The 16867-nt window shown below is 39.4% G+C and overlaps 2 protein-coding genes across 5 annotated transcripts in view; one reads left to right on the top strand and one right to left on the bottom strand.

Moving 5' to 3' along the window:
- Positions 1-2222, bottom strand: part of GEN1 (GEN1 Holliday junction 5' flap endonuclease) — a 32101-nt gene extending 29879 nt beyond the window's left edge. Inside the window, exon 1 of one of the 2 annotated variants that reach the window (XM_032212595.1) lies at positions 2126-2222. The gene's annotated coding sequence lies outside the window, so the exon portion shown is untranslated. Of the gene's footprint in view, positions 1-510; positions 615-2125 lie in introns of those variants that run through there. The other variant, XM_032212594.1, reaches the window with a different exon arrangement.
- SMC6 (structural maintenance of chromosomes 6) overlaps positions 931-16867 on the top strand; it is a 37129-nt gene continuing 21192 nt past the window's right edge. The window contains exons 1-13 of one of the 3 annotated variants that reach the window (XM_032212592.1): positions 931-1116; positions 4473-4618; positions 6277-6394; positions 9144-9249; positions 10982-11118; positions 11913-11974; positions 12324-12404; positions 13002-13103; positions 13708-13827; positions 13919-14017; positions 15432-15578; positions 15847-15935; positions 16383-16547. In XM_032212592.1, coding sequence (XP_032068483.1) covers positions 4475-4618; positions 6277-6394; positions 9144-9249; positions 10982-11118; positions 11913-11974; positions 12324-12404; positions 13002-13103; positions 13708-13827; positions 13919-14017; positions 15432-15578; positions 15847-15935; positions 16383-16547 — 1370 coding nt within the window. In that variant the 5' untranslated portion in view covers positions 931-1116; positions 4473-4474. Of the gene's footprint in view, positions 1141-4472; positions 4619-6276; positions 6395-9143; positions 9250-10981; positions 11119-11912; positions 11975-12323; positions 12405-13001; positions 13104-13707; positions 13828-13918; positions 14018-15431; positions 15579-15846; positions 15936-16382; positions 16548-16867 lie in introns of all 3 variants that reach the window. The other 2 variants (XM_032212591.1, XM_032212593.1) reach the window with 2 other exon arrangements.

The following is a 16867-nucleotide window of genomic DNA, read 5'->3' as shown; positions in this document are numbered from 1 at the left end:
ATGTCCGGACTTCAACTCCCAGAATTCCCCAGCCAGCATTCGCTGGCTAGGGAATTCTGGGAGTTGAAGTCCGGACATCTTCAAGTGGCCAAGGTTGAGAAACACTGGACTAGATGATCTACAAGGTTCCTTCCAACTCTGTTAATCAAATTAAATTCCTTAGGAGACATAATTCTTTCTCCTCTTATATCGAGAGGTTTCTAGTTTAGGGTTTTGTCCCAAAAGGCAATTTTTATATTACACTGTAGAGTAACGTCATTCAGTTTTTGCTCTCTCGTGATCTACGTGCCTGGCAAGTTTTATATCAGATGCAGCGGATTATAAATCTCACAAAGGATTTCCTATGATTTTTATATTTGCTTTTAGGCATGCAGTCCAGTCTTCTGGCATTTAATGGGACTCAACTCCGAGATGTATACAGAAGCTGTAATCTAGCACCGAATCAGATTCAATTAAAAAAAACAAACTCTTGCGATCTCAACAGCAAGGGGCAAATCTTCCTCCCGGTACCTCTCAACGCCACGACGTTCAACTGCCCGAATGCGGACAAGACAAGGCAGCGGCTTCTCCAAGTAGCGGCGCCAAGATTCGAAATTCAACGGGGCCCAACTGCGCTTGCGCGGAATCATGACGTTCCGGCGAGGGGCAGAACTATTGATCGAACAGGAAACACGTTCCGTGGTATTATTACGTCATTTCTGGTTTCCCAGCGGGATACGGAATAGAAGTAAGACTCGAAAACCATAGAGTAGCGCCTTTCGCTCTTGTTTCCTTCTTGAGAGGCGTGACACTTCATACCGAGCGCCAGCCTTTGTCTAAACAACCAATCACCAGGCGCGGAACGCAATTCGACGCCCCCTCCTACGCAACTACCTTGCCAGCCAATGGCTGATGTCCAGGCTTAGAGCCGCACGATCTTCCATTTATGCAAATCGGCGCTAGAAAGCGAAACTGACGGAGCATTTGGGGACTGCGCATGCGTCCCTGGGCAGTCGCCCCCCCTCAAGATTCAGGCGCGTTCCGTCTGCGGGGGGCTTCGAGAGGACCGGTGCCGGGTTTGGGAAGAAGAGGAGGGGAGGCGGGAGGAGGGCCACGCGCATGGCCGTTTGCCCAACGGTAATTCCGGCAGACTCGTTCCAAGTAAGGGCGCAGGAAGCTTTTCTAAGCATTAGGAGGTCCCCCTCCGAGGACAACCCCCACATCTCTTCGTCGAAGGGGCTGGGGAACAGTTTGGCCCGGGAGGAGAGGGGAGGAAGCGGCCTGGATCCAAAACGATCCGGGAATAAAGCAAAGAGACGGGGCTGGAACGGAGCTTCGTCCTTAATTTCCAGTTGCGTTATTGTCCCCCCCCCCCCCGCCTTCCCTGGGCAGGTGAAGGGCACTTTCTTCTTCTTGTGGGGCGAGCGAGGCAAGAGGTCATGCCTGCCGCTGATCTCCAGGCGGGATCGCCCTCTGCCCATCGTCCTTAGCCAGCCTAAGATTGGGGGGGAGAAGAGGCGTTGCCTGCCAAGAGTCCCGTTTTGCAAGAGCTTCAGGCGAGGGAAGGGAAGGGGGGTGGCGGAGAAAAACACGGGTTGGGAGAGGAGCCCAGCGCGGCTCCCCAGCTGGCTGCTTCTGCCGCCTAGGATAGAGAGAGACGAGTCCCCTTAAAAGTTTGCCTCCCGAGACGCCAGAATTAAACCGAGATCCAACTTGGTTTCAATAAGCCCAGCTTTTTGCTTCTGGTGTAACTTAATTGGCCGTTGAGTGGCGCTCCCTGATTGGAGCTGGTTGCCCGCCTGGTAGGACGGAGGTGGGGACTTGGGTCTGTTTTTGTTTGAAAGAATGAAAACAAGCTTCCATCTTGCATTTTTTTGCCTTGCCAAAGAAAATTTTCTCAGCAAGATTTGATTTAAAGCCATTTTAAAAAAAAATTGGGGCTGGCCTCCTCAGGGTGCCATCGGCCAGACAGTGTCGGCTAGCCACCCCCAGGGGGAGAGCCTTCTCTGTGGGAGCGCCTTCCCTCTAAAAGGATACAAAAGAGAGATTTTCAGCTGTTTTATTCTCAGCAGAACTCACAGTCTGGTATGGTCTTAGCTTTGCAGTTGGCCTTCCTTTATAGAAAAATTAAAAGGGTGAAAATTACCTAGTCCTGAATGCCATTGTAGGAAGCAGCCTAGGCCGGGGATACCTGCGAGACCACCTACTGCCACCGGTAGCCTCCCACCGTCCAGTGTGATCCCACAGAGTTGGCCTTCTCAGGGTGCCGTCGGCCAGACAGTGTCGGCTAGCGACCCCCAGGGGGAGAACCTTCTCTGTGGGAGCCCCTTCCCTCTGGAATGAGCTGCCCCCGGAGCTTTGTATAATCCCCGACCTCCGATCCTTCCGACGCGCCCTAAAAAGTTGGCTTTTCCAGCACACCAGCCTGGCCTGAACAAAACAAAATAAATTATTGATTATTGTTAATTTTAATTCGATTTTTTTTTTAAAAAAAAATGTTATTGTCAATTCTTATTGGGTTTGTTTGGGTTATTCTATTTAATTTTTTTTAAACTTTTGTATTATGCGTTTCTTTTAATGTTGTACGCCGCCCTGAGTCCTTGGGAGAAGGGCGGCATATAAATCTAATAAACCTAAACCTAAAAAGGATTAAGGTACTTTGGCCCTTCCTGGTAAAGCCTCTAATGCCTTTTTGAGACATTCCGAGGTGAGGAATTGCCTAAACTTAGAAAGGACCGAGCAAAATGACAAAAAAGCAGTATAATGTCAGGTTTCCAATAGTTTCATTTATTGTAATAAGGGCGGTGTGTTTAGACACTGCCATAATATAATAATATAAGCATTTAATGGCATTTATAGGACCCTTAGCAGATGATCATGCCAGGGGTGAAATTCAGCAGGTTCTGGAGAACCAGTAGCAGAAATTTTGAGTAGTTCGGAGAACTGGCAAATACCACCTCTGGCTGGCCCCATAGTGGGGTGGGAATGGAGATTTTGCAGTATCCTTCCCCCAGGAGTGGGGAGGGAATGGGAATTTTGCAGTATCCTTCCCCTGCCATGCCCCCAGAACTGGTAGTAAAAAAAAATTGAATTTCACCACTGGGCCATGCCCAACTGAAAATATTGACGTTGGAAGTTAATCAGGGTTGGGGTGAGTTAATACTTGGGTGGGAGATTACTAAGGAGTACTAGGAGAACTAGTGCTGTAAGACTAGACAGGAAAGTTGAGAAAATATACAGTTCGCTTTTGATCTTTGTCCAGAACACTATATAGAAATACTCGTGAAATCACAGGAGTTGAAATCAACTTGAAAAAAACTTAATTTCTAATGGATTTTTCTATCAATCTTTTAGTTATTAGAAGTAATCATCCCATGGTCCATTTTAATGATTATGTTCAACGAAAAGATAAATCTATATCTTTATAAAAGAAACTAAAAGAAACTTACGAGAAAAATAAAAAAGGAAGCCAAAATTCTCTTTAAAAATTATCATATCCCAAACCCCAAGAGACTGAGAAATAAAGCTGCTTTAAACCATTTAATTCAGGAAATTAGATAAATTGAGAATGGAATTATGATTGGTGTGAGACATTTTCATATTATAAAAAATATATAGTTTTCAGATATTGAAAATGAAACTTTACTATGGAAGTTGCAGACAGTTCTGAGGGGCTGGGTACCAAACACAGCTTTATGAAATCCTGGAGGGCTACAGGTTACCTAATAATATCAACAGAAGTGGTATGGTGACACTAGTTGGCTGTTTTCAAAAAAATATATTTTATTTTAGAAGATTTTAACAGGAATAGGAGTCAAAGGCACATTGGAGGCAGAGTACTCCCCATTTCCATTATTTTAATAAAAATAGTCAATCCCTTACTAAAATTGTTATTATGTGTATTTAAATGCATTTTATAGGTGAGAATCTGAGTTAGATACTGGTGGTCTTATCTCCAAACTCTGAAGAAAATTATTTGAGATTATGCTGCTGAGATTGAATTATTTACTGCCAGATTTCAGGAGTGATTCTCTTGAGGAAAATGAATTCACCACTTGGGGGATGCTACCACATCTTTCCAAAGACAGTAAAATGAGGACTCAGATTGTTGGGGGAAGTAGGCTGACTCTGTAAACCACTTAGAGGGGGCTGTAAAGCACTGTGGAGCGGTATATAAGTGCTATTGCTATACCAATTCATAGTTCTTTGATTGTTTTAAAGATTATTTTATCTTTGAATTTATGACATTTTTGTTTAACAAAATGTAATTAAAGTGTATCTCTCTTGTTTCAGAATAATTCCTGATATTTCCCTCACTGGGAATTATACAGCCAGAATTAAATATTACAGGGAACTTTTAATTTTAATTCAGCATTTATATACCAGTTCTTAAACTTGTGAGATGAATGGTATTAATTTTAGCTGCATTCTGATGGCATTTTTTTACAGTTGTCCATGAAGTGAGATAACTTTTGTTCAATGTTTGCTTTTAGTTATGGCAAAAAGAAAAGAAGGCCGTTTTTCAACACCAGTATCCCGCAAAAGAGCTAGGCAAGATTTCCTTGATAGCTCTGATGAAGAAGACCTTAGTGAAGAATGCTCACAGCTAATGAATGACTTTAATTCCGATTCGCAGTTGGTAAGCTATAAGTGCAAAAATGTAATTTTGAAATTATCTTGAAAGGAAAAATGACACAACAGTCTCAAACAAGCATTAAAAAAGCCCAGTTAGTGAAGTGACTAGGCATCAAATTAATCACCTGTTTCAATTTTTTATACATTTTGATTCAGCAGTGAGTAGCTTGTGATCCTCCAGATGCTGAACTAAAATCCTAAATATAACTCACTGTTAGCCATATGATCACAGGCATTGGGCAAAATGACAGAAATATGCATTATGACGGTGTCAAAGAGCAGGCTCTGTGACTTGCTGCTTGAATCCAATGTTGGGTGTCTGTGCATGTGCAAAATAACCACTTTGTTTTAATTAGGTATAAGCTGAACTGGGAAAAATGACAGTCGATGGCATTAAATGCCAGGATTCAACTGCTGGCATTTAATGCCATTGTTTTTTTGGCTTTGGTTTTAGCCTTGACTGTCTGCATTAAATTTTAACCAGGAACCTGGACTAAACTGAATTTTGGATAGTGTGCATTAATTGGTGTTTGAATGCCATGCTGGAAGTTGCACTCTGAACACGGAGGCAGCAAAGCAAAATAAAAACTACATTTTATTAAGTTAAATTTCCTTGTGATTACTCTATGCATTTCATTTCCCCCTTTTTCATATTAAATCTTCATTAAAAAAACTTCATTTCTCTCTTCCTGGCATTTTGTCACAAGTTGCAGGGTCTGCTTTTTTTCCAGATAACTGACTCGCCAGACCCTGATATCATGGGCTTAGGTAAAGTGACTGGTCCAAAGTCAATAAGCCAATTTTTCTGCTTAAGAGACTCACAGTCTCTTGGTTTCAAGCCTTAACCACTAGATCTAATTATCTCACATGTAAATTTCATCAATTTTATAAAATACCTTTAGAGTTATAGTGAAGGCTTTTATTGTGGAGCCTCTCATTTTGCACACTGAGGTTAAAAGGAATCTGAGAAAGGGCCATATAAAATAATATGTTTTTAGACTTGACATACAATATTTCTTCTCAAAAAAATGTAGAAAAGTTGAAGATTACAGAGTCAGGTAAAAGGAAAGTTAGAAAGCTGTAATCTCTCTGTAATGTTTGAGAGTTACATATAAAAGGTCAAGTTTTGTAACCATATACACAGGTAGTCCTCGAGTTACGAATGGAATGGAACCTGCCCATTCCATTTGTAACCCGAGGATTCTTGTACCTTGAACATGATCACTTGAACGTGATCACTCCCTTTCACCCACTCATTCGCTAATCGAATGTGAGGCTCGTTAAGTGCACATGAGGTATTTTAGGGTTGGGGGCTAGTGATCGAGCATGTCACCAGCTTCAGACCACCCAAGGCCTCCCCCGATCCACAGATACCTCACACTCCCTCCCATGGGGTCTCTCCAATTGCCCCCCCCCCCCGCCATCCTGCCACGCCAGGTCACTTACATGATGAAGAGCTGTCTCCTCTTCAGCCTGTTTCTTTGCTTGCTCTTCCTTTTTCATCTCTGAAGCCTTCCTCAAGCGGTTTGGCGATGAGAAAGGAGGCTCAAGCATTGTACTGTCAGCATTGTGAGGTTTTGGGGCTTTCTCAGCTTGTGTAGAAGAAATTTGTGATCAGGATTTTTTTTTAGCAATTAAAATGTCTTTCTGATGTACTCGTAGGTCACAGGGGACGTTGGGATAATTGAAAGTATTCAGCTGAAGAACTTTATGTGCCACTCCATGTTGGGGCCATTCAAGTTTGGATCTAATGTCAATTTTGTGGTTGGAAACAATGGAAGTAAGTTGTAACTTTTGTTAGCTTTTCATTTATAGGTATGTAGAAAAATTGTAAACATTCCTTTTGCTTCAATTTGAATCTATTAATGCTGCATTTGAAAATCCAAAGTTGGCTGTGCTTTAAGAGAACACATCTTGAAATGTTTTGCTTTGCTCCATTGGACTAGAACTTAACAGTTTTAATTTCTGATTTTCTATCTAAGGCACAGGTGTCCCAACTTTTTGGCTTGCCTGGACTACATTGAATGAAGAGGGATTGTATTGGGCTGCCTATAAAATACAAAATATAGTTAGTGTGTATCTTATATTTTTATTTTGTGAGGCTACATTACTAGCTGTCCAGGGCCACCTGCACGGGTTGAATGCGCTTGATTTAAGGGCAACAAGAATAGTGAAATGACAGTACTTATGACTGCTATCAATCTGCCAACTACTGGAAAGATTGATGAAAAGGGGAACTTGAAATAATAAGGGAAATCCATATAGGGAGCAATTGAACCTGGCAGCTATAACTGACAAAAGAACAAATAACTGTCCGTTCTTACCTTGAAGTGCTAGAGCCAGTGGATAAATAGCTCTCATCAACTTTCTTCAGTGAGTAGCTTATTTCATGCAGGACTCTACAAAAGTTATATATTGAAATCCATTGCATGGGTTTCTAAAATATTTATGTTATATATACATATATGTATGTTTGTGTGTATACATACACAGATATACATAATATATATACATTACACACACAGACATATACATACATACATATATATATATAGAGAGAGAGACAGAGACACTTGTATCCACAAGCCATAAGCAAGTCATAAGAGAATGCATAGACTGCAAAGACATTGGAAACTCAGCAAAAAGCTTTCTGTGCATTTTCAAACAAATTGAAAATTCTGTAGCAACAAGTAGAATCAGAGCTCAACGGTCATCTTAACTATATATTGTGTAGGGATTTTTTAGCCTATATGTTAGTATTCTGTGCATGCTTTTGTATCTTACTGATATGAAGTTTATAAAATATCATTGAAAATAAAAAAAAAATTCAGTTTTGTCCTGAAGTTCCAATCATAACACAAAAGCATGGAAAGAGTGCATACATAGCTGGAGAATCCAACTTTGTACTACCGCTCTGAATGTACAACCCCACAATTAATACTTGCGAGTGAAGCTCCAAAATACACATCTTTGAATGTGTATGCCTGATCGGATTTTGCCAGTGTCATCAGGAGCAGATCTGTTGCCTTAATTTTCCTTTGGTTCATTCATATTAAAAAAAAAATGTTAATCAGAGCCTTGACTGCAGATATGAGAGTGGAGATTTATTGTATGGCCTAAACCCTTCTTCCGGATCGTGACCTACTCCATGTTTTTTGAGAAACCAAGAAATGGAGGGATTGCCATTATAGATCATGCTTCTTTCACCTGTGAATCATATAGACTTGCAAGTACAAATATTTGGCCATCATTCAAATTTTCAACTAGTGTACAACTCCAGAATCTGGAGCTTCAATATTTTATTTCCAAAGGGGCTTTTTAAAAGGCAACTGGGTTTTCTTCTTTTTCTATCTTGAAAATGTTTCGCTTCTTCAGGACTGATCAGTTCTGAAGAAGCTTCTTGAAGTTCAGTTCTGAAGATGCGAAACATTTTTAGGGGGAAAAATGAGGCCTAGTTGCCATTGGAAAAACATCTTTGGGACAGCGTTGATTCTCAGGATGATTGAGAATCTCTGTGGTCTTGTATATTTTACTCGAGTCATTTGTAGGAAAAGTATCAAGGGCAGAATCTAGGTTAGCATAACCATCTCTTGAAAAAGATCGGTTCAAAGGCAGGAAATGGTAATAAATCTAAACTCTAAGGGTCATGGTGTTCCAAGGCCAAGTGACTTGCGATGTCACTATATCTACAATTGCAGGTTTTTTGAATGTTGGGTAGACGGAGCTCCACTGCATAGGGACATTGTGCAAGACAAACTGTTCAGATTGGTGGGAGGCTACCTTGTTGCGGTCTAATATTAGCCTTCCCTCAAAACCTCAGGAAATAGCCAGAAGCCTTATGGCAGTTGTCCATAAGGATGCCTCTGGCAACCCACTAAACTGAATTGAAGTACTATTACCATTTTATAAAAAATTAGTAACACCACACTTAGAATACTGCATTCAGTTTTGGTTACCATATTATAAAAAAGATGTTGAGACTCTGTAAAGAGTGCAGGAAATGATTTTCTTGAGAGCACTTGAGCTGTTTAGGCATGAATTCCCTAAAGGACATTAGAATGATGCCCAAGCTTAATTATTTCTGACCCTGAAAGATACTTAATTTTCCCTGCTAGCACTCCCACCTAGCACTTGCACTTGGCTTCAGGGATTGTCCTGAGTTACTAAAAGTGGAAAAATGAATAATGCTCACTATTGTTTTCAATTGTGCCGGAGGAAGAGTCTTTACCATAGCACTGAGTTTTCAGCCTTAGTCATTTTGTTAACTAAGTCAAGTATTTTAGCTGTAGTCATTCTCTCCCTTTATTAGCCTACATTTTTTTCTAACCTCTCCTGTTTTCTCAATAAATAGTTTGTTTGAAAAGGTTTTTTTTCCCAATAATGGGGATAGGCTGTATCAAAAGTTGAGGGGGTGGGCTAAAGACAAGTTTATGTTTAAAAGAGAGAAAAAAACAATCTCTCTGGACACAGTAAACAATATAGCAGTTGTATCACTGTTGATTCCATTTATATTTATTGCCTTTTTTCAGGTGGAAAAAGTGCTGTACTAACTGCCCTGATTGTAGGCCTTGGGGGAAAAGCCACAGTGACAAACCGAGGATCGTCCTTGAAAGTATTTGTGAAAGATGGACAGAGGTTAGTGAATTTCAGCAAGAGCAGTACTAAGTGTGGGGAAGGATCTCTGGTCTTTTAGCTAAAAACAGTCATTTTTTAGGCTGATTTGCAGAGCCAGATATGGGGAAGGAACATTCTAGAGTCTCTTAGGTGAGCTGCGCAATAGAAATATGTGATGATCATATAAAAAAAATTTAATCATTAATTTATTTTGAGGTCACTTTGCGGCATAGAAAGATTTTGGCAAAGGAAAGGCCATACTGCCTCAGCTTAATGTTAGAAAAGATGCTTTAAATGAGATCAGTTGGAAAATGGAACCAGTTACCTAGGATGATGGTGGGTTGGTCTTTGCTGAATGTTTTCAACCAAAGACTGGATAGCCATTTGCTGGGAATGGTTTAATTTGAATTTGTAATTGAGCAGGTGTTTGCACTAGATAAGGGACGGGGTGGCTCACTGACTAAGACACTCAGCTTGTTGATCAGAAAGGTTGGCAGTTCGGCGGTTCAAATCCCTAGCGCTGTGTAATGGAGTGAGCTCCTGTTACTTGTCCCATCTTCTGCCAACCTAGCAGTTCGAAAGCATGTAAAAAATGCAAGTAGAAAAATAGGAACCACTTTTGGTGGGAAGGTAACAGCGTTCCATACCCTTTCGGCATTTAGTCATGCCAACCATATGACCACGGAGATGTCTTCAGACAGCGCTGGCTATTCAGCTTTGAAATGGAGATGAGCACTGCCCCCTAGAATCAGGAACAACTAGCATATATGTGTGAGGAGAACCGTTACCTTTTCCTTGCACTAGATGGTATCGTGTGTGTGATGCTGAAGTTGAAGTTAAAAACTCAATCTTCTTTTGTAATTAATAATGAATTCTTAATTTTGGGATCCTAAATTCCCTGGGACAAAATTCATCTCCTCTACAGACAGTTAGTTTCTCCATGTGGAGAAATGCAGGACAGGAGGAGGCAGCATTTGCACACTTCTCCTGGCTTCTTCTGTTTGTTTTTAGATTCTACAGGCATTTCAGCTGTCTGAAGAAAAGTGCAGATCACTTCCTTCAATTCAGGATTCCGTGATGTGAGAGAATGGATAGGGAAAGCTATTCTCCACAGCTTTTTTTTCCAGTTAAACTACTCTGGCTTCTGTTACTAGCTGGCAAAAATTTTCAGCTGAGATATGCTCTGGATTCAATCCACCAGAGCTATTATAGCATTGGCTGTGTTCTTTAGGGAATTGCAATGTGGATTTCTATTGTGTTGCTATAAATATTCAGACTTTTATATTTCATATGCCGGCATTGCCTTTTGAAATTGCTATGCTCATCTCTTGATATTTCACACCTGCTTACTCTTCTACGGGTAAATAAATTGGCTACCTTATTCATATGTGGATACAAATGGTTAAGAAAAGCATCTTATTTTATTTTTAACTTCAGTACTTTGAGTGATCAGTTTGACAGTCATATGAGCCATTATTCAGCCTGCCTTGTAGTTGCCTTTGTGCTTCTTTCTCTATTTTGCTTTCATTTATACAACTGATATTCAGTAGGATGCCTGACCTGAGTTAAAAGATGGGAACCAGCCTCAAATATGCAGTTGACGAGTAAGGGATCTGTTGGTTGCCTTTTAAAGCCTTAGCTATATAAACTTTCTAAACTAAGATTAGTGCAGTTGATGAAAACTATGTTGTAACCACTTAAAGTACTGTTGTTATAAATAAGAAGCCTCTCAATGGCAAATCATGTACTTCAGTTCTGCAGATGTTTCAGTCACTCTACGAAATCGAGGTGAAGATGCATTTAAACCAGAGCAATATGGTGACAGTATTACTATAAACCAGCACATAACCTCGGAGGGACATCGTAGTTATAAGCTGAAAAGCAATACAGGTTTGTTTATATTCCACTTTCACTTTTGAAAATGTATGTACCTTTAGAGAGAAAAAAGTTAAATTGTACAGATAGATGTTAGTTAAAGATCGTGACCTGACAATGCGCGCCCGTCAAAACCGCGCCAAGAAAACCGTGATGTTGAAATCGCGCCGACAACAGCGCGCCAACAAAAGCGCGATTACGGTTAAGGTAAGGGTTAGGGATAGGGTTATTACATTGTTTTTGCGTTGTTTGTTGATGGTGCGCTGTTGTGGGCGCGATTTCGACATCACGGTTTTGTCGGCGCACATTTGTCGGTGAACTGTTAAAGATAATTTGTTCAGCGATCCTGGCCATTGCACCATTCCCTCGGTCATGTAATCTTGATCTAGGCCAGTGATGGCTAAGCTTTTGGTCATGTGCCAAAAGCGTGCATGTGTGCCCACACCCATAATGCAATGCTTGTGCGACATCCTCTGTGCATGCGCGTGCGAACCCTCTCCCCCCCGTATGTGTTTTGCCCCCTGTGCTCATAGAAAATCTCATAGAATTAAAAATCTCATGGCTTGTTAAGAGACTGTTTTCTCCATCAATTTTCAATAAATTATGCTACTAGCAATACAGGCACATTGACAAAACCATATCTGGGAGCTTCATGACACATTTGGTTGTATTTGCCTTTCGTTTAAGTTACATAGTGAAGCTCAGACTACTTTTTCTTAAATGGGTAAATTCTTAGAAAGCCTGTTCTATTAAAAGGCTGCACAATGATATTTATAATGATACTTATAGTTATTCTTTCTTATGTTTAGGAGTCTTAATTTCTTCCAAGAAGGAAGAACTTACTGCAATCCTGGATCACTTTAATATCCAGGTAACTGCAATTCGACTCTGTATTGAGCAATGCTTTACATACATTTTTACCATCCAATTGATGATCTGAATTGTGGGGTCATACAGTATGTGAAATTTGTAATTGAATTAAGCAAATAAAAATCCCGAGTTATCAGTTCATACAACAACAAAAATTTTGAATACTTAATATAAACACAATAACGTGATTTAAAGTTATATGTGTTCATTAGAAGTTTAAAACAAGTTGGAACTTTGTAATTATGGCAATATAGTGTGTGTGGGAATAGATATGGAGGAGAATAGTTGAATGTCAGGTAGCTGACTGATTATACTTTTTTACAAAATAAAATACTACTATTTTGTTGCAGGTAGATAATCCTGTCTCTGTACTCACCCAGGAAATGAGCAAACAGTTTTTACAGTCTAAAAATGAAGGTGATAAATACAAGGTAATAAACCACCATGTGGTATAGTCTGCAATGTATAAGAGGATGAACCAGGTTTGTACAGAAAAAAACCCAGTGTCTGCCATCTATTCTTAATTTTGAGTAGCTTGAAGAGCATGGAGAGAAATGCCTAGAGCAGGAGTGTCAAAATCAATTTTATTGAGGGCTGCCTCAGGACTTTGGTTGACCTCAGGGCGGGGAGCGTGGTTGACTGGGGTGGGCATGACCAGCTTGAGGCAACTCCCCAAACTTTTGGCATGTTTCCTCTTCGCATTGGGTAGACCAGGCTGAAGCCTCGTGAGTAGACCGGGTTGAGGCGAAGCAGGCCAGCCCCTTACATTTTCCAGGACAGCCCCATGGGCCGGATGTAGCCCGTGAGCCTTGTGTTTGACACCCCTGGTCTAGAGGGAGATGAGACAGTTGCACAGAAGCACCTAACTGGTATTTCCAGGATAGGCTTATTAATGTATTTTTGTGTTGCATGTGAAAAAGTGGAGTGTGGGAGAAACAGCTTTGTTCAACTGTATGAAAAAAATGCATTTGTAGCCCTTGCTTTATTAAAAAGACAGTTTTAAAAACATAATTTTTCTGTTTCTTGAGTTTTTTATGAAAGCAACTCAACTGGAGCAGATGAAAGAAGATTATTCATACATCATGGAAACTAAACAAAGAACAGCTGATCAAATTGAACAAGGAGGAGAGGTATTAGAAAACTATTTCTGATATTGTAGTTTGCCACAAAATATACCAGTAAAGCTTTAATGAATTTATATCAAATAAATAAATGCATTTTTTATGTTTTAAAGTGTTAATAAAACTCAATTAGCAGAACGGTAGCCTTTAATTAATTGACTTACAATAATCCAATTCAAGATAATTCAATTTATCTGTTGGACTGATTTGTGCATGGTCTCCCTTTTCTTTCAGTTTTACTTTTTGACAATTTTTTTTGTGGTTAGTTAACCTCCAGGTTTTCATTAGGTTAATTTAGAATTTTAAAGGGCTTTTTAGGAACTATGACTTCAAACCCGATTGAGTATAATCGAACAATTAGAGGACTACCGACACCTGGAGGAAGTCCATCCATAAGTGCGTACCTTGAAAATCAGTCTCACAGTATGTAGGATCAATGAGAAAGGATCCTTAAAAGTCTTAATTGGGCACATTGTTACTATCTGAATTTTTAATTTCTTGGAAAAGCTTACAATGGTCAGATTTTATCTTCAGTCTGCTGAACTTCTCAGTCAGAGGTACACATTCAGAAATTATTGTATTTCCTCTGCTATCTTTTTATATTTTCTTGCAGTTTCTTGAAGAACTGAGAATGCAATATTTGGAGAAGGAGGAACGTTACAGAAGTATTGCTGCTTTGAGCGAAATGCAGAATGACCTGCAGGAATTGCAGCGTCAAATAGCTTGGGCAATGGTAATTGCTTGTGATTTGCAATGTGATATGAATGAGTTTAATTTGATTGTAATATTTCATAAATGATTTTAATTTGGAGTTTATATTTTAGGTACGAGACACTGAAAAAGAAATAAAAGCAATCAGAGTGGAGGTTACTGCCCAAGAAGCAAAAACTGATAAATTCACTGACCGAGTGAAAGAATGGCAGGTAAGTTGCAAAACTTGCCATGAAATGGTTGGCTCGATTGAAATATTAAAATTATTTTTTAAAATATTATTATTAGAAATTGCCAAGAATTGCCTCTATTTTGTCACCTCAGAAAAACTGAAGTTTTCAGGTTATGATCTAGAAGGCTACAGAAAATTAAGAACTGACCTGTTGTACATAGAATTACAGAAATACTCTGACTATTGATTTATTTGGAAATTAACTGAATAAAAGTTAATATTGTGGAACAATATTTCTATAAATAAAATGATTTTTTTTGCACATTGAAGATTGAAGAAGTGAATATAGATATTTCCTTCATTTGAGTTCCTTTATATACATGAATATATGTTGCATGAATAATAAAATAATGGGAAACAGGTCTCAGAACTTGTGCATTCTAGCATTTAAACATCTAATCACCTGAATTATTATGTAATACTAACAAAACCCAAATTGAGTCGAATGTTTACTTCTAAATAAATGTCAAAGTTTTCCTGTGTGTTGCTTGGAGAGTTTGAAGACGTGTTTTGCAGCAAGTTGTCTCGGCTCCAGACAATCTGGACACGACTTCTGCCCTCCCTGGGACAAAATAGCTTGGGTATGTCCCAGGGTTGGACTCTCCAAGCAGCGCACAGGAGAATGACCGTTGGCTTACCTGAACGGTTGTTCTCTGGGCGCTGCGGGAGAGTCCAACCCCACCCAGGGTTTTTGCAAGGTCCAAAGTTCGGCATTACGATTAGGATACCTGAAGGGCAGCCTACAGCGGACAAGACTTCGTTTTTAAACTGACCTCAATGAGGCAAAGGAGGCGTGACCAAAGAAAAATCTATTCAGTCCTAGGGCAGATAGGCTGTGTTAACCCATGCTTGGATTCTCCTGCAGCGCCCGGAGGTAAGCCAACGGTCCTTCCTTCCTTCTGGAAGCAGAGCTATATTTAAACCCTGTGTAGGATACTTTTGATGTAGGTACCTGAGCACAACAGGCAGAAAACACTGTTTAATTGATCAGATTAAAAACATAAGTATAGGTGCATAGTATATTTCATCAAATTTAGTACACTATAAATTTCAGATTGATTGTTGAACTGCCAACAGCACCGATGGCAGACTGCTACCTTTATGTGTAATAAGGGCTGGAAGATGAAAATACCTATATAGAAATTGTAACTTCTGTTTATACCTGGTTCATCTATAACGTTCATACTCCAGCATTCATGGTAGACCTGAATGAGGTCTAAAATATATTGGAAAGCAAGGAACAATTGAAATTGCATTTTTCAAAGAATTGTCATCTTACAGCATTCCAAAGAATGTAACCACGTGAGCTTATCTCATTCCTTGCAGATGGATTTGAATATCAATAACTTTTCTGTGTTATTGTTCTCAACACTTCTATGACATTTGTTTTTTAGAATAAAGTTGATGCAGCAGAAGTTAAACATAGAACTAGGCAAGATGAACTAGAGAAGATAACCGAAGAAGCTCAAACTCTAGAACCATCATGTATTGCTTTGAAAAAAGAAGTGGACTCAAAAAGAAAAGGATACAACAATGCAGAGGTTTGAATTCTCCATCCACAGTCTTCAATTTCTGAATGCTGCCTCATAGTAGTGAAATCTTAGATGCTTATATTTTGTGTGTGGATTTTGTCACTGTTGGTGTGGAAGCAAAAATGGACTAGGAAAACAAACAAATTACGGCCCAGAAGAATATCATTTCCAGAAGGGATTTGTAGGATCTTTCTTCTATCTGAGTTGTGGGTCAATATGTACTGTAATTGTGTTCAAGCTACTTTTAACACAGACCTGTTTTTTTTTCCTTGTCCAGGCAGCACATAATAGGTCTCAAGCTGAATTGAAGCGTTTGTTAAAAGATCATGAACAACTGAACAAAAAAATTGAAGAACTAAAAAATAGGTAATAATTCTTCCTCCTCCCCGCTAATCTGCTCTATTCAAAAAGAGATTTGAGGATAGGTGAGACGGAGAGTGATTCAAAATCTACATTTATTATCCCTCTTCCAATAACATCCATCTGTCTATAAAGCTCCATGCATTTAAAGAAATGAACTTTAAACATGCAACAAAAAGTCATAAGAGCCATTTTAGCCATTGGTTGTGTCATACAGTATAAACATTATACCTATATTTTTGTTAAATTACCCTGTTTTAAAAGGGGAGTGTTGGAGACGGTCCTATTAGCATTGATTTTATCATAAAAGTTAGGCCAAATAAAAATGCCCTATAATTACATAACTTGAAATGTAAATAAAACATCAGTATTTGTTACTGGTTTTTTAAAAATAATTTGTATTTTAACAAATTAGTGCTTGGACGAAATAATCTGTAAATTGCATCATTGCAGTACTGAACAGATGACAGCGCCTGATAAAATGGAAAAACAAAAAACAATAGACAGCTTGAAAGAAAAGCTGAAGACATTACAGAATCAAGATGAATCTCTTGGTCAGCAGATAACACAGTTTCAACAGGCTCTACGTTCATACGATGAAGATTTTACTCGACTTAGGTAAGCTGCTTAGGTGTCACTGTGGCTTGATTGTTTATTAGATTTGGGTGTGTGTATAAAAATGTTGGATCAAAAAGTGGGAGACCCATATTTTAGCCTGCTCTTAGCCGCGATCAGGAAACATAATGACACAGTGGTTAGAACGTAGTATTGCAGGCTGACTCTGTCCACTGCCAGGAGTTTGATCCTGACAAGCTCAAGATTGACTCAGCCTTCCATCCTTCCAAGGTCGGTAAAATGAAGACCCCGATTGTTGGAAAGCAGTATGCTAATATCATAAATTGTACAGAGAATGCTATAAAGCACTGTGAAGCGGTATA

This window comes from Thamnophis elegans, chromosome 3, assembly GCF_009769535.1.
Source record: "Thamnophis elegans isolate rThaEle1 chromosome 3, rThaEle1.pri, whole genome shotgun sequence".
NCBI lineage: Eukaryota > Metazoa > Chordata > Lepidosauria > Squamata > Colubridae > Thamnophis > Thamnophis elegans.
The sequence above is the reverse complement of the archived record's forward strand: the minus strand, read 5'-3'. Positions and strand labels throughout refer to the sequence as shown.